Consider the following 25,552-nt stretch of genomic DNA (forward strand, 5'->3'; position numbering starts at 1 on the left):
TGCAGCCTCGACTTTCCCAGGCTCAGATGATCTTCCCGTCTCAGCCTCCCGAGTAGCTGGGACTACAGGCATGTGCCACCACACCTGGCTAATTTTTAAAATTTTTTTGTAGAGATGGAGTTGTGCCATGTTGTCCAGGCTGTTCTCAAACCCCTGGGCTCAAGTGATCTTCCCACCTGAGACTCCCCAAATCCTACGATTACAGGTGTGAGCCACCATGCCCAGCCATATTGCAGATTTTAACCTCAAGGGAATGGTCTTCAATGGTGGGCATCAAGCACCAGGACCTGGCATCTGTGGTGAGAGGCTTCAGGAGAGCCAAGGTGCCTGCTATCCCCACCTCTTTGGGCTGTTGGGGGCAGAGCTGGGGGCCAGGGGGATGATAAGGTCTTGTTTGTGTGTGCTTGTGGGATTTGAGTTTCTGATGTATCACAATCACTGCCAGGCCTTCCCAGCTGGAACCAGAGTGGGCACAGGGCCAGGGCTTGCCACCCTCTGGGCAGATATAAGAGCTAGGGAAGAGAGCCTGGAGCCGGAGCAGAGGGGCCAGCCACCTACCCGGGGACCAGGGATCGGAGCTAGCTGCCGCAGACAGACCACCAGGTGGGCAGGGTCTGTGCCCGGTGTGGCCCCACCTCTGGGGATCAGGGAGATACGCTAAAAGCAGGGTGAGTACATCCTTCCACAGCTCCCTTATTTCCCTTCTCCCTCTGAGCTCCTCACCCTGCAACTGACCAAGAGACTGCCTGTCCCAGAGGCACCCAGGTGGAGGCTGAGGGGCTACTTGTCAGGGATTCGAGCCCTAGACTCTCGAAGAGTCAGTGTGGGGGGATTGTAATAAGTATTGCCATTCACCCAGCAAACAACATACATAAGGTACTGTTATCTCACCAAACTAAAGTCAGGAGGTTGGATGCCTGGCTTAGCACCCTAGCTCTCTAGGCTTTATCTTCATTTACTCTTACAGCAGCCCTGATGTAGATATAAATATTAATATTTACAGGTGAGGTGACTGAATCACAGAGATGTAAAATAATTTCCCCAAGGCCACACAGCAAAGTAAGTGGCAAAACCAGGATTTGAACTCCCTGACTCCAGAGCGTGTCCTCTTAACCGCCGTCCTACACTCACGTGACTGTGATGAGTTCCTTCCCTTTTCTAAACGGCAGTTTCCTTATCTCTAGTCCGAGGGTCATAAAGTTTGATGACCAGAAAGATATTAACCTTGAGCTTCCGACAGTAATCGCATGGGTCAACTTCAAGCACCTGGGTAACCTTGTTGGAACACTTATCAAGAACTATGCATAGGGCCTTTGATCCAGCATTCAACTTTTGAAATTTATCATAAAGAATACAATCAGATTTATGAACAACCTTCATTGCAGTTTTGCTAATAACTAAAGAAAATTAGAAGTAAACAAAATGTCCAACAGCACGGGCAATAAATTATGAATGTCCTGTGATGAAAAAATACACAGCCACTCGAGAAGTCATGCACTCCGAGAGCGTAGGGTATCTTGGAGAAGTCTCGATTGTTGTTAGTAGAAAAAGTACTTTATAAAACCGTGGGGTCTGCCCGGCGCGGTGGCTCATGCTTGTAATCCCAGTATGTCCACAATTGGTGGGTTCTTGGTCTCACTGACTTCAAGAATGAAGCCGTGGACCCTCGCGGTGAGTGTTACAGCTCTTAAGGTGGCGCGTCTGGAGTTTGTTCCTTCTGATGTTCGGATGTGTTTGTAGTTTCTTCCTTCTGGTGGGTTCATGGTCTCGCTGGCTCAGGAGTGAAGCTGCAGACCTTCGCGGTGACTATTACAACTCTTAAGGTGGCGCGTCTAGAGTTGTTGGTTCCTCCCGGTGGTCTCGTGGTCTCGCTGGCTTCAAGAGTGAAGCTGCAGACCTTCGCGGTGAGTGTTACAGCTCATAAAAGCAGTGTGGACCCAAAGAGTGAGCAGTAGCAATATTTATTGCAAAGAACAAAAGAATAAAACCTCCACACTGCAGACCGCGACCAGAGCTGATTGCCACTGCTAGCTCAGGCAGCCTGCTTTTATTCTCTTATCTGGCCCCACCCACATCCTGCTGATTAGTAGAGCCGAGTGGTCTGTTTTGACAGGGCGCTGACTGGTGTATTTACAATCCCTGAGCTAAACATGAAGGTTCTCCAAGGCCCAACCAGAGTAGCTAGATACAGAGTGTCGATTGGTGCATTCACAAACCCTGAGCTAGACACAGGGTGCTGATTGGTGTATTTACAATCCCTGAACTAGACATAAAGGTTCTCCACGTTCCCACCAGACTCAGGAGCCCAGCTGGCTTCACCCAGTGGATCCCGCAGCGGGGCTGCAGGTAGAGCTGCCTGCCAGTCCCACGCTGTGCGCCCACACTCCCCAGCCCTTGGGTGGTTGATGGGACTGGGCGCTGTGGAGCAGGGGGTGGCGCTCGTTGAGGAGGCTCGGGCCCCACAGGAGCCCACGGAGGGGGTGGGAGGCTCAGGCATGGCGGGCTGCAGGTCCCGAGCCCCGCCCCACGGGAAGGCAGCTAAGGCCCAGCGAGAAACCAGAGCGCAGCACCGGTGGGCTGGCACTGCTGGGGGACCCAGTACACCCTCTGCAGCCGCTTGCCCGGGTGCTAAGCTCCTCATTGCCCGGGGCCGGCAGGGCCGGCAGGGCCGGCCTGCTGCTCCGAGTGCAGGGCCCACCAAACCCCCGCCCACCCGAAACTCCAGCTGGCCCGCAAGCGCTGCGCACAGCCTGGCTGCCTGCTGGCGCCTCTCCCTCTACACCTCCCTGCAAGCTGAGGGAGCGGGCTCCAGCCTTGGCCAGCCCAGAAAGGGGCTCCCACAGTGCAGTGGTGGGCGGAAGGGCTCCTCAAGTGCCGCCAAAGTGGGAGCCCAGGCAGAGGAGGCGCCGAGAACAAGCGAGGGCACTGAGGACTGCCAGCACGCTGTCACCTCTCACCAGCACTTTGGGAGGCCGAGGAGGGCAGATCACCTGAGGTCAGGAGTTCGAGACCAGCCTGACCAACATGGAGAAACCTCGTCTCTACTAAAAATACAAAAATTAGCTGGATGTTTTGGTGCGCGCCTCTAATCCCAGCTATTTGGGAGGCTCAGACGGGAGAATCACTTGAACCCGGGAGGCAGAGGTTGCAGTGAGCCGAGATCACGCCACTGCACTCCAGCCTGGGCAACAGAGCAAGATTCTATCTCAAAAACAAAAAACAAAAACAAAAAAACTGTGTGGTCAATATCGTATGAACACATAGTGTGTGAGCCCTTTGCAAATATGCCTTTGGGGGTTGAGAGTTTATTTGTGAGAGATGGAATTGTGAATATTTTTATATTCTTATTCTTTTCTGGTTTCTCACATTTTCTACAATATCTAAATATCACTTTTTAATTAGGAAAAAAAAAGCTTTGGCCGGGCGCGGTGGCTCATGCCTGTAACCCCAGCACTTTGGGAGGCCGAGGTGGGCGGATCACCTGAGGTCAGGAGTTTGAGACCAGCCTGACCAACATGGAGAAACCCCATCTCTACCAAAAATACAAAATTAGCCGCGCGGAGGCTGAGGCAAAAGAATCGCTGGAACCGGGGAGGCGGAGGTTGCGGTGAGCCCAGATCACGCCACTGCACCCCAGCCTGGGCAATAAGAGTGAAACTCCATCTCAAAAAACAAAACAAAACAAAACACTTTTTAAAATCTATTCTTTTTTTTTTTTACTGAACATTAACAAAAGTTTATTTATGTTTCAATTTAGAAATTCATCTGTTCCACGGTGAAACCCCGTCTCTACTAAAAATACAAAAAATTAGCCAGGCGTGGTGGCGGGCGCCTGTAGTCCCAGCTACTTGGGAGGTTGAGGCAGGAGAATGGCATGAACTCGGGAGGTGGAGCTTGCAGTGAGCCGAGATCACTGAAGTCCAGCCTGGGCGACAGAGCGAGACTCTGACTCAAAAAAAAAAAAGAAATTCATCTGTTCCCCCCACCCCCATCTGAAACTAAATATGGAAAAAGAAACAAAGACTTAATAAAGAAACTTTCTGTTAAATGACAAGCAAAGCAATGATGAAAGCCTAAAATACATCTATGTTTAGGATGCAAAGTAAAAATAGCTTTTTTTTTGAGACAGGGCCTCACTCTCTTGCCCAGTCTGGAGTGCAGGGGCGCGATCTCGGCTCACTGCAGCCTCCTCCTCTCAGGCTCAGGTGATCCTCCCACCTCAGTCTTCTGAGTAGCTGGGATTAAGGCACACGACACCACGCCCAGCTAATTTTTATATTTTTTGTAGAGCCAGGGTTTCACCATGTTGCCTAGGCTGGTCTCAAATTCCTGGACTCAAGTGATACGCCTCCCTCAGCCTCCCAAAGTGCTGGGCTTACCGGCATGAGCCACTGCACTGGGCCAGATTGTTCTTTCAGTCTAGGCATGCCGCCTTCTAGCTTCTGTTCTAACACACTCATCGGCTTGGAGAGGGAAGTGAATGGCAGACTGTCAGTCCCGCGAAGGCTTCTGAGATTATCTGGTTCAACATGTTACATGTTATGTTTGGTGAAACTGAGGCTCAGGAGTGCAAATGGGCTTATCCAAGGTCATACGGGGAACTAGAGGCCCCAGACCTCCAGCCTGGGCCTTAGGCATCTGGCCAATGGCCCACAGTCCCAAGGCCAGGCTGCCAGAAGGGCAAGGAGGTGGAAAGGAATTGCAACCAGAATTTATGGTGTATGGTTAATACATGTTCGATGCTAACTGCAATGAGGTCTTGAATGCCGAGTTGCTCACAGACTCACCCAGCAGCAGCTCGGCCTGGGAGTGACAGGTGAGAGGGAGCAAAGGGCAGCTGGGGTGGGCATGGAGCTGGCTGGGTGTGCCCCAGGCCTCTCCCTGTCATCTCTAGGCCTCACCTATCAGCGCTTCCTTCCTGGGCAGGGCTGAGGATTCACTCACTGCCCACGGCCAGCCGAGCGGGGACAGGAGAATGAGAGGCCTCCGCTGGCGTTACACTCGGCTGGTAAGGGTTCCAACTCCAGCAGTGGTGCAGGTTGGGAGGTGGAAGGAGGTGAGGTCTCTGGCAGGGTCGGGCCTGGGCTAGGGTTGGATGTGGGCAGTGACTTGTTCCCCTCTCAAGTCCCTCCCTGGCAGGCCTGCGGTTTGGAGCAAGGACTGACTCAGGAACATGGGGTCTTAACCCCTCTGCTCCAAGGTCCTCAAGGGGCACAGACCGATGTCTCTGTCCCTTCCTCCCTGGAGTGGGTGCTGGATGGAGCTCTGTTCAGAGCCACACACAGCTAGACCCTGCCTCAGGCCTGAGCCTGGAGAACAGAGTAGGGCAGGAGAGGGGGTCCTGTCCATCTCTCAGCCCCTGAGAGGTCTCTTCTTCCTGGGAAAAGCCTGCAAGGTCATTGTGTGGAGGCGCGCGCGCACACACACACACACACACACACAAACTCACTCACACATGCAAACACACTCACATACACTCAAACACACTCAAATGCACTCACACACTCAAACACACATACAGACACACACACATTCAAACACGCACACTCACACACACACTCTGGTATAGAGTGGAAGCTCGAATGAATGAATGAGTGAGTGAATAATGATACCCCTGATGAATGTATATATTTACACCATCCTAACTCACACAAACACATTGATATATAAACACACAAATTTACACTCAATACCTCCACACATTGATGTGCCTACACAACTCTATTCCAAGCCAACACACAGTTCACACAGACAAACACATTTTACATGAACCTACATATATGATCCCACATATGACTGCATGCGTCATTTCACGGGCTTCACAGGGAAACCTTTGGGCTTCATTTTCTTCCTTTGGAAAATGCTGATGAGAAAAAATACACAGAAGGCCAGGCGCAGTGACTCATGCCTGTAATCCCAGCACTTTGGGAGGCCGAGCCAGGTGGATCATCTGAGGTCAGGAGTTCGAGACCAGCCTGGCCAACATGAGGAAACCCTGTCTCTACTAAAAATACAAAAATTAGCCAGGCGTGGTGGGCACCTGTCATCCCAGCTATTTGGGAGGCTGAGACAAGAGAATCGCTTGAACCTGGGAGCCAGAGGTCGCAGTGAGCTGAGATTGCACCACTGAACTCTAGCCTGGGTGACAGAGCAAGACCCTGTCTCAAAAAAAAAAAAAAAAGAAAAAGAAAAAAGAAGAAGAAACACACAGAGATCACAGACAGTGCACACTGAACACAAGCCTGGGCAAGGATGGGTTTTTTGTTGTTGTCATTATTTCATGTACAAACACACACAATTGAAACTCCCAGGGCTGCACCACCACCTGCCTTCTCCTCTGCTCCCAAGCTTAGAACTTGATCCCTGCCACCCACCCAGGATCCACGGCAAACAGGCTGACAAATCGCACGGCCCACGGCCCCATCTGAGCCTTGTGGGGTGCTGGTGGGGGTGGCGGGACTGTGCCCCAGCCCTCAGCCAGCAGGGGCCAGGGAGGAAGCAGGCTGGCGGCAGGGGCAGCGTCCTGTCTGTCGTGGAAACCCCCACTACCCTGGGCTGGGCTGGGGGTTACAGGCACATGGGCAGGAAGTGATGAGGTGGCCTGAGGAGGCTCCTGGGCTCAGGAGATGGTGGAAGCTGGGACTTCCTGTCCCTGGACCCACCAGGCTGCTTTGTGTTTTTGCAGCCCAGCCAGGTGGAGGACACCCTGTCTGGGGAGGAGGGTAACGAAGAGGAAGAGGAGGAAGAGGCAGCTCCAGACCCAGTTGCTGCTCCTGAGGATCCCACGGTGCCCCAGCTGACAGAAGCCAGCCAAGTTTTGAGTGCCTCAGAGATTAGGCAGGTCCGGACATTGCCCATGGCACAAGAATTTCAGCCCTAAACCTAAGAGTCTCACCCTCCTGCCCTATACCAGCCATGCCCAGGGGCACCTAGAGTCACTCTTGCTCTGTTCTTATCATGCGTTACCTCCGGCAAATTGCTTCTTCTCTCGGGGCTTTGCTTTCCCTTCTTGTAAAATCATCCAGTGTTGTTAGCACCTCCCTCTACACTGGGCCAGGAGGTTAAGGAGGTAAAGAAAGAGGCTAGGACGGGCGCAATGGCTCACGCCTGTAATCCCAGCACTTTGGGAGGCCAAGGCAGGGGGATCGCTTGAGGCCAGGAGTTGGAGACGAGCCTGGCCAACATGGCAAAACCCTGTCTCTACTAAAAATACAAAAATTAGCCGGACGTGGTGGTGTGCACCTGTAGTCCCAGCTACTCGGGAGGCTGAGGCACGAGATTTGCTTGAACCCAGGAGGCGGAGGTTGCAGTGAGCTGAGATTGTGTCACTCTGCTCCAGCCTGGGTGACAGAGTGTGAGACTCTGTCTCAAAAGAAAAAAGGAAAGAGACTAATTCCTACCTAGAACCAGCCCTTGGGAACTGAGGCCAAAGCTGGAGAGGGGTGGGCGGATGAGACGGAGGATCAGGAGGAGGGTTCAGCATCTTTCCTATTCTCTGGCCTCTGGGGGCCAGGGTGACCAAGCAGAAAGAGTCCTGAGAGTCCTGACCTGGGTTCGAATCCTGTCTCTACCATTCACTACCCATGTGAGCTTTGGGCTAGTTGTTCCACCCTCCCTGGGCCTCAGTTTCCTCATCTATAACATGGGAATAACAACCCCTGTCTCCGAGGGCTATTGCTGATGGCATGAAAGTCCCTAGAAACAGCAAACTGCTCTATCGCCTGTAAAGCACTGTGCTGGATGCATGCTAGCTGTCCAAGCCCACCCCCAGGATATGGCAGGAGGGCGCGAGGAGAACTCCTCCATTCACCTCCAGCCCTGTCCCCAGCTCAGCTTTCACTTCCCACCAAGAGTCACCGGCCATCCCTGGAGTCTGGTCTTCTGCACGTCGAGGGATGGTTTCAGCCTGCAGAGCCTGTACCGGCGGATGGAGGGCTGCAGTGGGCCAGTGCTGCTGGTGCTCAGGGACCAGGAAGGGCAGGTGAGCTGGGCAGGGGCACCACCTGAGGCTCTGGGGGCACCCCACCAGGTACCCGTGGGCCCTGTCCCAGGGCAGCTCAGGGATGAGCAGGCAGAGTGACAGACTAAGTCACCTATAATGGACACTGATGATGGCAATGAGACCTGCCCACTCAGAGCCATTCCCCCATTTATGCATTCAGCACATCTACATGGGGCGCCTTCTGTGTGCCAGGTGAGAGGTGGGATAGAGCAGAATCAACCCAGAAGCAGTCCCAGCTCTCTTGGAGCTAATGGTCTAATAGGGGAAGGGTCAGATATTAAGCAAATAATCATTTGACTGTAAAACTGCATCTTCATCCTCAGAAGCAAAAGAAACTATGGGGGGTGCTGGGCACGGTGGCTCACACCTGTAATCCCAGCACTTTGGGAGGCTGAGGCAGGAGGCTTGAGTCCAGGAGTTCAAGACCAGCCTGCACAACACAGCCAGACCCTGTCTCTAAAAAAAACCAAAACCAAAAACAAAAACAAACAACAACCACAAAAAAATTAGCCAGGTGTGGTGGTGTATGCCTATAGTCCCAGCAGCTGGGGCCAGGGGCGTCGCAGGGTAGTTGAGGCAGGAGGATCACTTGAGCCTGCAAGGTTGAGGCTGCAGTGAGCCATGATCACACCACTGCTCTCCAGCCTGGGTGACAGAGTGAAACCCTGTCTGGAAAAAAAAAAAAAAGAGATGTACGCTGGCATTAAACTGATGTCAGAAGGAAACATACCAAAATATTAAGAGTGGTTATCTTGGGGAAGAAGGAGGGGGATTAAGAGATGGCTTTACTTTTTTTCTTTTGCTTGTCTATTACTTCTACTTTTTTCTGTGATTACTTGTATAGAATATATATATACACATATATATGTATAGAATATATATATACACATATATATGTATAGAATATATATATACATATATATATGTATATATATATACTTTTTTTTGTTTTTGAGATGGAGTCTCGCTCTGTCACCCAGACTGGAGTGTAGTGGTGCAATCTCGGCTCACTGCAACCTCCACCTCCTGGGTTCAAGCGATTCTCCTAACTCAGCCTCCCAAGTAGCTGGAATTACAAGCACTTGCCACCACGCCCAGCTAATTTTTGTATGTTTAGTAGAGACAGGATTTCACTATGTTGGCCAGGCTGGTCTTGAACTCCTGACCTCAGGTGATCAGCCTGCCCCAGTCTCCCCAAAGTGCTGGGATTACAGGCGTGAGCCATTGTGCTCGGCCTAGAATAAGTATATTTAAGAAAAAGGAGGGCCCTGATGGCCCAGAGGAGGAAGCCAGCAGGAGCTCTTCCTTGGGGAGCATTAAGAGAAAGGATGCATAAGGATTCCTGCTCTTGGGTGTGGAGCCCCCATGCCCCAGCTCTGCCCCAGCTTCCCAGGTGCCCTCTAGGATGAGCCTGTATTACTAAACCTGAAGAATGAGGGTTGCCAGAGGACCCCTAGCTCCCTTCCAGCTGCAGACTACAACTTCCGCTTTCCAGATATTTGGAGCCTTCTCCTCCTCGGCTATCCGACTCAGCAAAGGCTTCTACGGTACTGGCGAGACATTCCTCTTCTCCTTCTCCCCACAGCTGAAGGTGATGTTCCCAAGCTTCCATGGGGGGAGTGGGGCGTGTGGCGAGACAAAGCTCCCGGGGTCCCAGTGGCCCCCAGCTCCATCCTCCACGATGGGCTGCCTGGTGTGCCACCATCTTCCCACAGGGGAATGAGCAGGGCAGTGGTGGACAAAGCATCCCCCCGACCTGCTTGTCCAGCATTTCAAACGTATTTGGTGGGTCTCTGGCAACCGCTGACTGGCTGAGATGAGGGAGGACCATGCTTGCCAGGCACAGGCTGGGAAGACAAGATGGTCCAAAGTAGACCTGAGGGCATAGTGGCAGGACGATGAAGGACACAGCCAATGGCTTCTCAGGAAGTATGGGGTCCAGGCACCGTGGCTCATGCCTGTAATCCTACTTTGGGAGGCCAACGAAGGTGGATTGCTTGAGTCCAGGATTTCAAGACCTATCTGGGCAACGTAGTGAGACCCCCATCTCTACAAAAAATACAAAAATTAGCCAGACATGGTAGAGTACACCTGTAGTCCCAGCTACTTGAGAGGCTGATGCGGGAGGATCGTTTAAGCCTGGGAGGTTGAGGCTGTGGTGAGCCGTGATCGCACCACTGCATTCCAGCCTGGGCAACAGAGGAAGACCCTGTCTCAAAAAAAAAAAAAAAAAGAAAAGAAAAAGAAATATGGGGTGAGGTCATTGCTGGAGGAAGGTGAAGGATCGGCTGTCGCGGTCATCACAGGTGTGGGAAGGGAGGGAAGCCTGCTGGAGAACACCAGAGCAGCAGAAGCGCCGCTGGGCTGTGTGAGTGGTGGCTTGGGTTGTGAGGTTAGGGCGCCACCACTTTCGTGCCTGCTTCTTCAGCAGCATCGGCTGCTCGGCGCAGGCCTGCAGAGGGGACAGCAGAGAGTGGACTGCAGAGAGCGGACAGCCAGGGTTGGGGGTTTTGCCAAACTAGCTTAACAGCAGCAGAGAGGGAAAGGAAGTTGAAGGGAGTGAAAATACGACATGCACCACGGAACCTAGACTGGACCAGGAGGGGAGGGGAGAGAAGCGGGGGGCACTGGGGGACACCAAGGCAAAGGTGGGCTTGGCATGAGAGGTCTCCTTGACATCAAAGGCTTGGAGCAGTGACAGCAGTTGGACAATGTGTTGGAAGACAGGATACAGTGGACAGAGAGGGACATTTGAAATAGGCTGTGGAGGAGACACCTGCCATCCCTGGTGAGGACAGATTCTCAGATGTGACCATGGAAGACAGCGGCGGAAACCCATTCTGGGGCAGGGCCTGGACGAGTCCACGTAGATAGTGAAGTTTACCAGAGAGCTGTGAAGGGTGATGGGTGGTGAGTCAGAGCTCAAGTTTCTAATTAATGATGAGTGGGAGAGTGACAGGCACAAGATGACTGGTATAGTCAGGTGGCTCGAGCTGCCCAGGAGCTGGGTGAGAATAATAGTCCCAAATGCCTTCCATCCAAAGGTTTCCTGCCTCTGGGTTATTTATTCACAAAAGCTATTGAGCAGTACCTGCTTGGCACAGAGCATACTACTTTTACTACTAGTAAAAATGGCCAGGTCAAGCACTGTGGTTCATGCCTATAATCCCAGCACTTAGGGAGGCAGAGGCATGAGGATCACTTGAGCCCAGGAGTTCAAGACCAGCCTGGGCAACAGAGCAAGATGCCATTTTCCACAAAAAGGAAAAAACAAAAACAAAAAATGGCCAGGTGTGGTGGCTGGCTCACACCTGGAATCCCAGCATTTTGCGGGACTGAGGTGGGAGGATTGCTTGAGCTCAGGAGTTCAAGACCAGCCTGGGCAACAGAGTGAGATGCTGTCTCTTAAAAAAAAAAATTTTTTTTTTTAAATTGTTCAGTGGATGAAGTCGTTCCAGGTATTTTGCTATTAGAGATCTCTCCAACGCACAGACTAATATTCCTTCAGACACATCCAGTCACACAGTCATCTGGTCTCATGACAGGGAGTTCACAAGGAGCTATGGACTGCTTTGCTAAAGGTAAAATATACCATATCTATTGCATCGCTGCCATCAGCTGGAGGGGCTCCATCGAGCTTCCCAGGATCCAGGAAAGGGTGAGGGAGGCATGGTGAGCCAGTGCTGGTACTACTCATCACCACTTGCCTTCCTGAACTTAAGTCTTAGAATTCTAAAGGTCTAGAATTTTCCTTCCATTGCACTGACATTGGACTATTCCTACATTGACTATTCCTAGTAGAATCTTTTGCTGGTTCCTCCTCATCTCCCCAGCCTTTCAACATCAGAGCTTAGGTGTTGGTTCTCATCTCTTCTCTAGCAACCCTCATTTCTTCTGTGGTCTTGTCCATTCCCACAGCTCTCCATGCTGCCTGTATGCTGAGGGCCTCTTCCCTGGACTCCAAACTCACATATATCCAACAACTGTCCATCATCTCTCCTTGCATCTCAAACGTGGCATTTCTTTTTTTTTTTTCTGAGACAGAGTCTCACTCTGTCACCCAGGCTGAAGTGCAGTAGCGCCATCTCGGCTCACTGCAACCTCCACCTCCTGGGCTCAATTGATCCCTCCTGCCTCAGCCTCCCAAGTAGCTGGGACTACAGGCGCATGCCACGATGCCTGGCTGATTTTTGTATTTTTTGTAGAGATGTGGTTTTACCATGTTGCCCAGGCTGGTTTTGAACTCCTAAGCTCAAGTGATCTGCCAGCCTCCACCTCCCAAAGTGCTGGTATTACAGGCATTAGCGCTGCATCTGGCCCCAAACATGGCATTTCCAGCTTACCATGTCCCAAACTGAGCTCCTGGCTTTCTCGCACAAAGCCTCCTCCTCCTGCTATCTTCCCCCATCAAAGTGAATGGCATCTCCATCTCCCGCTGCTGAGACAGAAAATCTTGAAGTCTTCCTTAACTCTTGTCTTTCACAACTCCACATCTGAGCTGTCAGCAAATCCTGACAGCTCTGCCTTCTCTCTGTCTATATTCGGGATCCACCACTGCCATGTTCTTTGCTGCCATCTTGGTTCAAGCCACCATCATTACTTGTGTGTCCCTGCTATCGCCTCCTAAAAGGTCTCTCACTGCCTCCACTTCAGTCAGCACAGTAGCTGGAGTGATCCTTTTAAAAGGGAAGCCAGGGCAGGGCGCAGTGGCTCATGCCTGTAATCCCAGCACTTTGGGAGGCTGAGGCGGGTAGATCACTTGAGGTCAGGAGTTTGAGACCCATCTGGCCAACATGATGAAACCCTGTCTCTACTAAAAATACAAAAATTAGCCAGGCGTGGTGGCATGCGCCAATAATCCCAGCTACTCGGGAGGCTGAGGCATGAGAATCTCTTGAACCCGGGAGGCGGAGGTTGCAGTGAGTTGAGATCGTGCCACTGCACTCTAGCCAGGGTGACAGAGTGAGACTCTGTCTTAAACAAAAACAAAAACAAAAACAAAAGGTGGGGTGGGGAAGCTAGAACTCACAGTGTGTCACTCCTTGGCTTCCTCTTTCACTTGGAGAAGAGTCAAAGTGTGTCCAATGATCTACAAGTCCCTACACCTTCTGGCCTTTCTCTCTGAATGGCGTTTCTTGCTACTTTTCCTTTATCTCGCTCTGCTCCAACCACAGTGGCCTCTGAGCTGGCCCTCAAACATGCAAGCCTGCTCCTGCCTCAGGGCCTTTGCACGTGCTGTTCTGCCTAGAATGTCCCTTCACTGGATCTCTGCATGGTTCAATTCCCACCTCCTTCTATGTTCTGATGTCACCATCTCAGTGAAGCCTTCCCTCACTACCTGATTTAAAATGGCAACACCCAGCCAAGTGTGGTGGCTCACGTCTGTAATCCCAGCACTCTTGGGACTCCCAAGGCAGGAGGATCACTTGAGGCCAGGAGTTCAGGATCAGCCCTCACAACATAGTGACGTCTCATCTCTACAAAAAACAAAAAAATAGCTGGGTGTGGTGGCACACACCTGTAGTCCCAGCTACCCCTGAGGCTGAGGCAGGAGGATCGCTTGAGCCCAGGAATTTGAGGCTGCAATGAGCTGTCATTGGTCATGCCACTGCATTCCAACCTGGACGACAGAGCAAGACCCTGTCTCTAAAATAAATAAATAAATAAATAAATAAAATGACAACACCCAGCCCTAGGAAGCCCTTAGTGTCCTTCTCCCCCTAGCTTTTGCCATCATCTAACACAGAAATTCTTTTTTTTTTTTTTTTTTTTTTTTTTGAGACGGAGTTTTGCTCTTGTTGCCCAGGTTGGAGTGCAGTGGGGCAATAGCTCACTGCAACCTCTGCCTCCCAGGTTCAAGCGATTCTCCTGCCTCAGCCTCCTGAGTAGCTGGGATTACAGGCGCCTGCCACCATGCCCAGCTAATTTTCGTATTTTTAGTAGAGACAGGGTTTCACCATGTTGGCGAGTCTGGTCTCGAACTCCTGACCTCAGGTGAGCCACCTGCGTTGGCCTCCCAAAGTGTTGGGATTACAGGCATGAGCCACCGTGCCCGGCCAGAGAACTTCTTTTACTTTGTTATCTGCCTTCTCCCACTAGAAAGTCCGTTGAGGCAGAGGTTTTTGTCTATTGTATTCAGCAGTCTACCCAGGGCCTGAAAATAGTGCCTGGTCCATAAGCGCTTTAAAAAAAATTGTTGAATGAAATGAGTAAATTTTTCAGGGGAGCCTGTCCTTCCAGTCTATTGTTATGGAATCTCATCTTCTAAAAAATTGGTTAATTCTTGGCTATCTCTGGCCTTCTGGCACTTGTATTCCTCATGAATTTGGTAGTTCGTTGATTGCTATTCCAAACGGCACCATGAACTTGGTCTTAATTCCTTCACAGCAATGTTTATCTTACTCCTTCAGGTCAAAAGTCATGTCCTTCGAGAAAGTAGAGGAGGACTTGAATGATTCTGTCCTCTTGTGGTCACTTGTAAATATGATCTCATCTCTCCTGAGCATAGGACATATCTTTTATTAGTCTGTTTTCCAGCTAAAAACCCTTTGGTTGCTCACAGCATTTTGGGCCACTGATGAAGGCAATAACATCCTATCCTTTTGCAGCCCTTTAAAACTATTTTGATTCTTGAATAATTTTTGCATTCAACAAATACATATGTGCCAGGAATACAGCCAGGAACAAGACAGGCCATGTGGAACTTAACGTCTTTAATATAAATAAATAGAGAGGAATAAAACAGGGTCTGGGAGGAAGGGCTACTTCAGATAGGGTGGTCCAGGAAATTTCTGAGATGCCATTTGGGCTGAAGGATGAGAGGTGGGCCCTCTGAGGATCTAGGGGAAGAGCATTCTGGGCTGAGGGATTCTAGGTCAGGAATGGGCTTTGGGTTTTCCAGGGATGGAAAGACTGGTGTAGCTAATGTGTAGTCAATAAGGGGGAAAAGGGGCCAGAGAGAAAATCAGGGGTTAGAGCTGGCTGCACTTTTAAGTTTTGACAATTTTTTGTTGTTGTTTTTTAGAGTTGGGGTCTTGCACTGTTATCCACGCTAGAGTGCAGTGGTGCAATCATAGCTCACCGCAGCCTCCACTCCTGGGCTCAAGTGATCCTTCCACCTTAGCCTCCCTAGTAGCTGGGACTATAGGTGCACACCACTATGACCAGCTAGGTTTAAACATTTTTTTTAGGGCCGGGCGCAGTGGCTCGAGCCTGTAATCCCAGCTCTTTGGGAGGCCAAGGCAGGCAGATCACGAGGTCAGTAGATTGAGACCAGCCTGGGCAACATGGTGAAACCTGTTTCTACTAAAATACAAAAAGTTAGCCAGGCATGGTGGTGCGTGCCTGTAGTCCCAGCTACTCGGGAGGCTGAGGCAGGGGAATCGTTTGAACTCAGGAGGCGGAGGTTGCAGTGAGCCAAGATTGCACCACTGCATTCCAGCCTGGCAAAAGAGCGAGACTCTGTCTCAAAAGAGAGAGAGAAAAATTTTTTTTTAGAGACAGGGGAGGGTCTTACTATGTTGCCTTTGTTGGTCTAGAACTCCTGACCTCGAGGAAACTCCTGGCCTCGAGGAAACTCCTGGCCTCCAGTGATCCTCCCGTCTCAGCCTGAGTAGCTGGGATTACAGGTGCACACCATCACACCTAGCTAGTTAAAAAATTGCTGGGATTACAGGCATGAGCCACTGCGCCAGTCCCAGGCTGCACTTCTGGCCATCGTTAAGGAGCTGAATTTTATCCCCATTGCAATGGGAAGTCATTGGAGGACTTAGGCAGAGGAGAGATAACATCTGATTTGGACGTAGAACAGATCACGCAGATTGCAGTGTGGGTATGGCTGTAGATACAGACAGTGGATGCAGAGGGACCAGCTGGGAGGCTGTGATCCAGGCAGAGGACGGGATAGAAATGGCGGCAGGCCCGCTGTGTCTAGAGCTGCGAGGCTTGTTGATGAGCTGGATGTGAGGCAGCACTGAAGCGCAGGCGGGCTGGTGTTGTCCGGGTGAGAGGCGACGGTGAGTTAGTTAGAATGGCAGTATCAGTTCCCACTCCTGGCCTGGACCGCTCCTCTCCTCCCTCCAGCTTTGGAAGCAGGAAGCCTCAGGGGTTGTTGTCATATTCTAGAACAAAGAGGCTTTTAGGCTGTAGGAATTCAAACTAGAGGGCATACGGTGGTGACTCCAAGGAGACTGAGAAGAGAAACCCCAAGATCCCTGAGCCCGGAGTCCCACCTGCGGCTCGGTTGGGGCCTGGATGCTGTTCCCGCCACAACACTGCCACCCAGTGGCTCGGGGTCAAACTGCAAGGACGCGACTCGCTCGCTTAGTAACCTGAGCCTTTCCCTATGTATCAACCAGGTCTTTAAGTGGACTGGAAGCAACTCTTTCTTTGTGAAGGGAGACTTGGATTCACTGATGATGGGCAGTGGCAGGTAAGTGTCTCAGTCTTCCCGAGTCTTGGGGTGGTCTGTGTTCTGGTCCCTTTCCGTCTGCTGAACTGCTGGGCTAGGCTGCCCTTGATGCAATGGGGAGGCTAGTGGGGAACTCTCAGGCCGTTCCCTTCATTGCTCAGCCTCCCAGCCAACCCCTTCAACCTCACGCTAAGCCAGTATTAAGGAGAAAGGATGCATGAGTGCCCCCACCGAAGTGTTACAGCTGGTGACAGTTTAGTCTGAATGTATGCAACTTTGGGAATAGAATTCCACATGGTTGGACGAGGCTAGCGTCAAGAGATGAGTGTGTCTCGTTTTTCCATCAGCCCAGGAATTGCAGGGGACATAACTCATTGCAGGAACCTCCCTCGGTGAGGACGGGGTGGAGGGAGGTAGGAAAAAAAAGTTGATTTTATCCTGGCGTGACCTTCACATTCAGGGGGCATGCGTCTTATCCTGAGGGCGGGGATGAGAGCATTGCTTGATTAGTACCAGGCAAATTCTTTGCTCTCCCAACTGCCTGAAAAGCCTCCACTGAGGGGCAGCTTGGCACAGAACACATCAGCCATTGCTGATCTGCAGGAATTCACTTCCTGGCTCCAGCCGAGGTTTTCTGTCAAATAAGGGGATTAGAATGGACGCTCTGAAGCATTTGGGCTCTCAGAGTTTGCACCCTGAGATGTACTAGCTTTGGTTAAAGAATTGCCATTTTGTTTTTTTTGAGACAGAGTCTCACTCTGTTGCCCAGGCTGGAGTGCAGTGGTGTGATCGCAGCTCACCACACCCTCTGCCTCCTGGGTTCAAGTGATTCTCGTGCCTCAGCGTCTCGAGTAGCTGGGACTACAGTTGCCCGCCACCACGTCCGGCTAATTTTTGTATGAAGAATTGCCATCTTGGGCCGAGCGTGGTGGCTCATGCCTGTAATCCTAGCACTTTGGGAGGCCGAGGTGGGCGGATCACAAGGTCAGGAGATCGAGACCATCCTGGCTAACATGGTGAAACCCCATCTCTACTAAAAATACACAAAATTAGCCAGGCGTGGTGGTGGGAACCCGTAGTCCCAGCTACTCGGGAGGCTGAGGCAGGAGAATGGCGTGAACCTGGGAGGTGGAGCTTGCAGTGAGCCAAGATCGCGTCATTGCACTCCAGCCTGGGCGACAGAGCAAGACTCCTATCAAAAAAAAAAAAAAAAAAAAATTGGCATCTTGGCCAGGCGCAGTGGCTCACGCCTGTAATCCCAGCACTTTGGGAGGCCAAGATGGGCAGATCACTTGAGGTCAGGAGTTCGAGAGCAGTCTGGCCAATGTAATGAAACCCCGAAACCCCGTCTCTACTAAAAAATACAAAAATTAGCCGGGCATGGGGGCAGGCATCTGTAGTCCCAGCTACTCGGGAGGCTGAGGTGGGAGAATTGCTTCAACCCGGAAGGCAGAGGTTGCAGTGAGCCAAGATCGTGCCATTGCACTCCAGCGTGGGCGACAGAGCAAGACTCCGTCTCAAAAAAAAAAAAAAAAAAAAAATTGCCATCTTAAAAATGCTCCAAATGTTCTAAAACTGGGCTGTGGTGACAGTTGCACCACTGTATATACTTATTAAAATACTGAACTGTTCAAAAAATACTCTTGGCCGGGCATGGTGGCTCACGCCTGTAATCCCACCACTTTGGGAGGCCAAGGCAGGCAGATTGCTTGAGGTCAGGAGTTCGAGACCAGCCTGGCCAACACAGCAAAACCCCATCTCTACTAAACATACAAAAATTAGCCAGGCATAGTGGTGGGCGGCCTGCAATACCAGCTACTAGGGAGGCTGAGGTAGGAAAATTGCTTGAACCTGGGAGGTGGAGGTTGTGGTGAGCCAAGGTCATGCCACTGCACTCCAGCCTGGGTGACAAAGCAAGACTCCGTCTCAATAAATAAATAAATAAATAAATAAATAAATAAATAAATAAGTAAATAAAGCTCTTAACCCCATGGGGAACAATGTGCTGAGTCCCCAGTAATTCAGTATAAATTGCTTTAAGGGGCGATAAGACAGGTGAAACTGGGCTGTCGTCCTGGCATGGCCAAGAGCTGATGCTGGTGGCAGAGCCTGGGGGTTTCAGCACACAGGAGTGAGCCGCACCAAGACTGTCCTCTTCTCTCTAGTGGCCGGTTTGGGCTGTGGTTGGATGGAGACTTGTTTCGCGGGGGAAGCTCCCCTTGCCCGACCTTCAACAACGAGGTGCTGGCCCGGCAGGAGCAGTTCTGCATCCAGGAGCTGGAGGCCTGGCTTCTCAGCTGACAGCCCTGAGGCAACAGGTACTCAGCCCTGCTCATGATGCCACCCAGGCCTTCCTGACACACGGCAGCCTGTGCTGTTCGAAACACAGATGGTGAAGGGCCCTAGAGTTGGCCGAGGCTGCTGGCCAGCCTCCTTGTGGCCTGGGGACCCGAGATACAGGTGGGGGCAGGCACTGCTCTTTTGCAGAGGTGACTTTGAAGGATTAAAAGATGCTTACACCTTACTCAAGCAGCACAGAAACCCTAAGCTAACAGGGTCTTAGAAAACTCAGAAAAATCCACATCCCTTCCCCGCTAGTGCCTGCCTCCTGGCAAAGGGAAGATTTTTCACTATGCTGTTCCTCGCCAGCTACTGAACGAGGAAAACCAACCTCATGAACATTATCATTTTAGAGGTTCTACAACTAATTCATGTTTATTGTAGAAAAACCAGAAGACGTTAAAAAAATTAAAATTGCCTAAAATTCAACCCCCCCCAACTCTTAACATTTTCATGTATATCCTTCCAGACAATGTTCCATGAATACGTGTGTGTGTGTGTATATATACTTACAAAAACAGGATTCTACTGTGAATGTGTGGAAATGATTTTAACTTACAGAATATTGTCAAACCTTAGAAACCTGGGCTTGAGCACTGGAACTAGTAAAGACGGTAGCAGCGTCATTCCTCCTCTGGCCTGCTGCAGAATGTTGAGGCCTTTTTGTCTGCCACCAGTGCCAGGTGCTTGTGAGTCTGTTATTTAATTTCACGATGAAGGTATGAAAGGAGTAAATGAGTAATATGCATTTTTGGACAAAGAGGTCGAAACCTTTGTGGAACACAACTTTCAAGATGGAGATACGTATTCACGAAGCTTTATTGCAGCTGTTTCCCTTACCCAGTTGAAGTGGCCAGTCATTTTAACTTGCAGTTCTATTTACATTCCCAAGGTAACCACGTTCAGTAACTCTCTAGAGGCTAAGCTGTTAAAATTTCCATTTTTATACAAATAGCGAAGATGTTTCTTTCTTTCTTTTTTTTTTTTTGTTTGAGCCAGAGTTTTGCTCTTGACCCCGAGGCTGGAGTGCAGTGGCCTGATCTTGGCTCGCTGCAACCTCTGCCTCCCGGTTTCAAGCGATTCTCCTGCCTCAGCCTCCCGAGTAGCTGGGATTATAAGCACACACCACCACGCCCAGCTAATTTCACCCAGCTATTTTTTGTATTTTTAGTAGAGACTGGGTTTCGCCATGCTAGCCAGGCTGGTCTCAACTCTTTACCTCAAGTGGTCCGCCCACCTTGGCCTCCCAAAGTGCTGGGATTACAGTCATGACCATCTTGCCTGGCCAAGAAAAATGTAACCTTGTAAATAGCACAGAGTTCTCATAATGAAAACAGTTGCAAAGAACATAAAGTACAGCCGCCTTACATGTAACAAAAGATGCAAACAAAATAGATTCAAGTTGTTTTGCAGACAGCACAATGATACAATATTAGGACTACAGAATCTCAGAGTAAACCACAATGATTTAAAGGTAAGATACACAGAAATAAAATGATTTTAACAGAAAAATATGACATTCCTGATCTTAGGTGTGGGCACATGGTGTCTGACCCCTATAGAGGCACCTTGGCTAAAATGGGAATGACCTAGTGCCACGGCTGACCTCATTTGTGCGTCGCTGAGCCCATATGTGAACAAATCCCCTTCATACGGCACCATGGTAGGCATGAGAGAAGTGTTTTAACTATTCTCTTATGAATTGTAACCAACCCTTATTATCTACTGATGGATGGACGAGGGGTGGGGTGATCATACAGGATGGCAGACATTCCAAGTACTCTTCACCTCAGTGTGGACGGAACAGAATCTGGCTACACGGTGGCCAGTGACAGACTGCTGGGAAATCTGCTGACCCTTGGTCTGAGTTCCCCTACTTGCTCAGGCTGCCCCTCACTCCCAGTGTGCCAGGGAGGCTTATTCTGGGGAGCATCAGAGCAGAAGACATTCGGGGCTCATGGCTCCCATCCCCACTGGCCTGTATCTTCAGCACCCTCTGGCCACCACCAGCTTTGGCTCTAACTGCAGACTTTGTTCTTGGTGAATTGCTGTAGAACTGGGAATGAGGTGTGCCCTGGGCACAGGGGCACTGCCCCACCAAGGTGGTGCCCACTCCACTGCTGGGAAAATGAAGTTACCTAGGGGAGCCTGGAACCCACTGGGTGGTCACTAATTTCAGCACAGGCAGTGCAGTGTTTGTGCTTTTTTTTTGGAGATGGAGTCTCACTCTGTCACCCAGGCTGGAGTGCAATGGCGTGATCTAGGCTCACTGCAACCTCCACCTCCCGGGTTCAAGCAATTCTCCTGCCTCAGCCTCCCAAGTAGCTGGGACTACAGGCGCACACCACCACGCCTGGCTAGTGTTTGCTCTTAAATACACAAAATGCACTGAACCAGCAAAAACAAAGTCCCAGGTCTGAGGAGCTCTGAGGACGGTGCCTGTGACGGCCTCTGGCCAGCTCTCCAGGATACTGAGAGAGCAGGTCAGGGGAGGCCTTCTCCAGGCTGGGCAGTGGGAAGGCCCTCTGGACCAGGGGAGTGAGTATTCAGGAGACAAAGGCACTGCCCGGGTCTGGAGCTGCCACTGAGCCAGGGCACAGCCTAGTTTGGGGGATTCCTCTGTCACTGGGGTAGGATCTCCCAACAAGAGGTGGCTTTATGTTCCACTCACAAGGAGGCCAGAGCTCTCAGATCTTCCCCAAAACCTAAACAGGCCTCTCACCAGCGTGTTGGAGGCCACTCCTGGCCATCATCTCCAACTCTTTACCCCGACCTGGCACCTTGTAGGGGACTAGAAGGGTGAGGGGAGGCGTCTTTCACCTATGCTTAGGTCACTTTTAGAGGACTATCCTCAAACTTGAGGTGACAGGGAACTCTTCATGGGGGCAGGATTTGATGTTTTGTTTTTAGCCATGTTTGTCAATGACAATGTCAACTTCTAATTCCAATTTGTACCCTTGTCTCATTTCTACATTAAAAACAAAAAACAATCATCTGTCATAAAAGTTCAGAGTAAGCTGGGTGTGGTGGCACGTGACTTTAGTCCCAGCTACTTGGGGGTCTGAGGCAGGGGGGTCGCTTGAGCCCAGGAAAGTTCGAGTCCAACCTGGGCAACACAGCAAAACCTTGTCTCTTAAAAAAGAAAAAAAATAAAATTCAGAGTAGATAAAAGAGTTGTTATTCTAAGAAAATAGACTACTGAAGGAGAAAGGCTTTAATAATATTAAAAATAGGCAAGGTAATGCTTTTCATAGTATAGTAAGATTTGCCTAATACCATCTTATTTCTTTGATTAAAAGTTATTTAGCTTCAGCATACGTGTACATTCAAAATACAAAATTAAAGCATGAGTTGTCATTAATTTGCAGAATTCTATGATTGAAGCCCCTAAATGAATTGTGCAGGAGAGGAAGTTTGTAAACAACTGACTACAGACATTCACACTGGGTCATCTTTAAAAAGCTGGACTCTGCTTTTGGATGCTTCTCGGAGGCGAGTTGGATTTTGGACTGAAGTACTGTCATTCCATTCCTTTTTTTGAGGTGTTATGAGTGGGGCTATAACATCGCCATCCTATTAGGAAGAGAGAGAAAAACAGGGAACAGAGAAAAGCCAGTTTCCATCATCTTATTTCTGAGTGAAAGTCTCAAGTGCGCACATCCTCATCTTGCATATAGATTGCTTCTAGGTGTCCTCACTCCAGGGAAACTCCAAATTACATATGCCCTGTGCTTGGGACAAATTAGAAACACTAGAGTCTTACGCAGGAAGAGCCTTCATGAAAACAGCCACTGGCCTCTGCAGAGATGACCGGAAGCAGCATACCACTGCCCACCTCTGTGGCCTCCTTGAGCACAAAGTCTGCCCTGTTTTCCCAGGAGAAAGACGGGATGCACTGAACCCCTAGGTTCTCTCTCGCTTGGTCCCCTCTGCAATAAGTGGCCCAGGTCTACAAGATGGCAAAGAAGGGGAGGAAGGACAGTATGTACCTGCAGAATTTAAATTTTTCTCTGCATCAAAGCTCTAACGTTGGTCCCATCAGCATAGGCTCCAGCCAAAGGAGCTCCTCCACCCAAAATAAGGCAGAGATCCAAAGGGAGGTGATACAATGACCTGAAATCATAGAGGTAAGAAGCAAGGCCTCCTAATACTTGACTCTATGCTAAACTGTTCTGAACTTGTGGGTAGATCCTCTTTGGTTACAAGATGATGCACGATCTTGGAGATCCTCTGTTGTACCAGGAATACAATGCTGGTGGGAGGATTCGTGCTCCTCATCTGCTTATTTGCTCTCAGATCCATTCTTCTCTCTTCCTCTCCCTACTCTGTCTCACAGGACCTACTCCGGTAAATTACATTTCTCAGCTCCCATGCCTGTTGGTTTCCAGTTAGGTTTGGTCAGTGGGAGGCTCTGGTGGGAGACTGGAGGTGAGAAGAGGGCAGAGAAGTCAGGTTTTTTCTCTCCCTACCTCCTCTGGCACGAGCGGCAGTGGCAGTGACTCTTCTGTGGTTCTAGCTTCTGCAGGTGGCCCCAGCTCCTGGACTCCCACCTGCTCCCTTGGTCTCTCCTATCCTAGAGGTGGTAGCAGCTTCCTGCTGTTGAATCACTGTCCTCTGTGCTCATTTAGCTCTGCCAAAACTTTTGTATCTCATGTTAAATTTTTTCTGTTGAACTACACTGGATCTGACTTGATAGAACCATTAAAAATAGCTTTTTAAAAATGTATTATTATTATTTTTTTGAGATGGAATTTTGCTCTGTCACCCATGCTGGAGTGCAGTGGTACAATTTTAGCTCACTGCAACCTCCACCTCCAGGATTCAAGCGATTCTCCCGCCTCAGCCTCCCAAGTAGCTGGGATTATAGGTGTGCATCACCATGGCTAATTTTTGTATTTTTAGTAGAGATGGGGTTTCACTATGTTGGCCAGGATGGTCTCGAACTCCTGACCTCAGTAAAGGCAATCATTTAGGCCAGGCGTGGTGGTTCATGCTTGTAATCCCAACACTTTGGGAGGCCAAAGCAGGTGGATCACTTGAGGTCGGGAGTTCAAGACCAGCCTGAGCAACATGGTGAGACCCCGTCTCTACTAAAAATACAAAAATTAGCTGGGCATGGTGGCACGTGCCTGTAGTCCCAGCTACTCAGGAGGCTGAGGCAGGAGAATTGCTTCAACCCGGGAGGTGGAGGTTGCAGTGAGCTGAAATCGTGCCACTGCACTCCAGCCTGGGCAACAGAGCAAGACTCTGTCTCAAAACAAACAAACAAACAAAAAAAGTCATTCTATTGCCATGATACTTGTACTTAAAGGCCTATCTCAAAATCAACAGTATTTATTTGTCTTTAAACTCATCTCTATTTCTACCTAGCTTTCTTTTTTTCTTTCTTTTTTTGAGACAGCATCTTGCTCTATCAACCAGGCTGGAGTGTAGTGGTGTGATCATAGCTCATTGCAGCCTTAGACTCCTAGGCTCAAGCAATCCTCCCATCTCAACCTCCCAAAGTGCTAGGATTATAGATGTGAGCCACCATGCCTAGCGCATAGCCAACTTTTTAATTTCTACTCATTCTACTTTCAATTCTAGTGAATTTTATAAATGTAAACAAATGTGTCACTTTCCTGCTTAAAACCCTTCAGTGTCAATGCTCCCTACTGCTCTCGGCTGACAGGACTTTGATAAAGCCCTAGACACCTCCACACTCTCTGCTCCTTCCTGAAATGCATCGTGTTCTTTCTCATCTTCTGACCCAACCCTGTGGTGTCTATGCCTCAACCCCTCCCCTACCACCACCTCCTGCTGCCAGCCCTTAACCCAGACAACTCCTCACTCAAGCTTCAGGTCTCAGTTTATAAGCCCTTCTTTAAATAAGCTTTTCCTGACCAACCAAGATCAGCTAAATCCTCCTTGTTTTTCCTCCTCTAAGACTGTGTACTCACCCTACACCCAAAGTACTTACCATGCTCCTATAATTATTAACTTATGGAGAAAAATTAATAATAATTATTATTATCCCCAACTAGATTGTTATCCCCAACCTGAATGGGTTCCATGGGTTATTAGGAACTGTCTATCTTAGGTACTGTTCCAGGTACCTAACACAGGGCATGGCAAAATACTCACTCCGTGAGTGAATGTACCAAATTTATAGTAGTTATCACGACACAGCCAAACTTTAATAGCCTCTCTTGACTCTCTATTTCCAGCCTCTCCAAGTTCCAGTCTATCTGCAGCTAGAGTTTTCAGTGATTTAGTTTCACAGTACCTAGGATAGACATACAGTTGGCCCTCTGCATCCATGGGCAGATTCAACCAACTGTAGATAGAAAATATGAAGGGGGAAAAATGGATGGCTGTGTCTATACTAAGCATGTACAGAGTTTCTTCTTGTCATGATTCCCTAAACAATACAGTATTAACAACTATTTACATAGATTTACATTGTAGTAGGTTTTATAAGTAATCTAGAGATATTTAAAGTATAAAGGAGGATATGTATAGGTCATATGCAAACACTATTCCATTTTATATAAGGGACTTGAGCATCTATGGATTTTTCTTTTCTTTTTTTTTTTTTTTTTTGAGACAGAATCTTGCTCTGTCACCCAGGCTGGAGTGCAGTCGCCCGGCTAATTTTTTGTATTTTTAGTAGAGACGGGGTTTCACAGTGTTAGCCAGGATAGTCTTGATCTCTTGACCTCGTGATCCGCCCACCTCAGCCTCCCAAAGTGCTGGGATTACAGGCATGAGCCACCGCGCCCGGCCTATCCATGGATTTTTCTATCTGTGGGGTCTGTGGG

At 49.7% G+C, this 25,552-nt stretch overlaps 2 protein-coding genes across 3 annotated transcripts in view; one reads left to right on the forward strand and one right to left on the reverse strand.

Annotated features, from left to right (window-relative positions):
- The first annotated feature begins 536 nt into the window (after positions 1 to 536).
- On the forward strand, positions 537 to 21,442 carry TLDC2 (TBC/LysM-associated domain containing 2). The gene is made up of 5 exons (XM_024238864.3): positions 537 to 668; positions 6,686 to 7,981; positions 9,498 to 9,593; positions 16,360 to 16,433; positions 18,578 to 21,442. The coding sequence occupies exons 2-5, from the start codon at positions 7,745 to 7,747 to the stop codon at positions 18,711 to 18,713; spliced, it is 543 nt and encodes a 180-aa protein (XP_024094632.1). The 5' UTR covers positions 537 to 668; positions 6,686 to 7,744; the 3' UTR covers positions 18,714 to 21,442.
- Positions 19,554 to 25,552, reverse strand: part of SAMHD1 (SAM and HD domain containing deoxynucleoside triphosphate triphosphohydrolase 1) — a 62,639-nt gene continuing 56,640 nt past the window's right edge. For both annotated transcript variants that reach the window (XM_002830274.6, XM_054542238.2), the window contains one exon: positions 19,554 to 22,325. In XM_002830274.6, the coding sequence (XP_002830320.2) occupies positions 22,191 to 22,325 (135 nt within the window). In that variant the 3' untranslated portion in view covers positions 19,554 to 22,190. The remainder of the gene's footprint in view (positions 22,326 to 25,552) is intronic.

The sequence above is a fragment of the Pongo abelii genome, chromosome 21, assembly GCF_028885655.2.
Source record: "Pongo abelii isolate AG06213 chromosome 21, NHGRI_mPonAbe1-v2.0_pri, whole genome shotgun sequence".
Taxonomy (NCBI): domain Eukaryota; kingdom Metazoa; phylum Chordata; class Mammalia; order Primates; family Hominidae; genus Pongo; species Pongo abelii.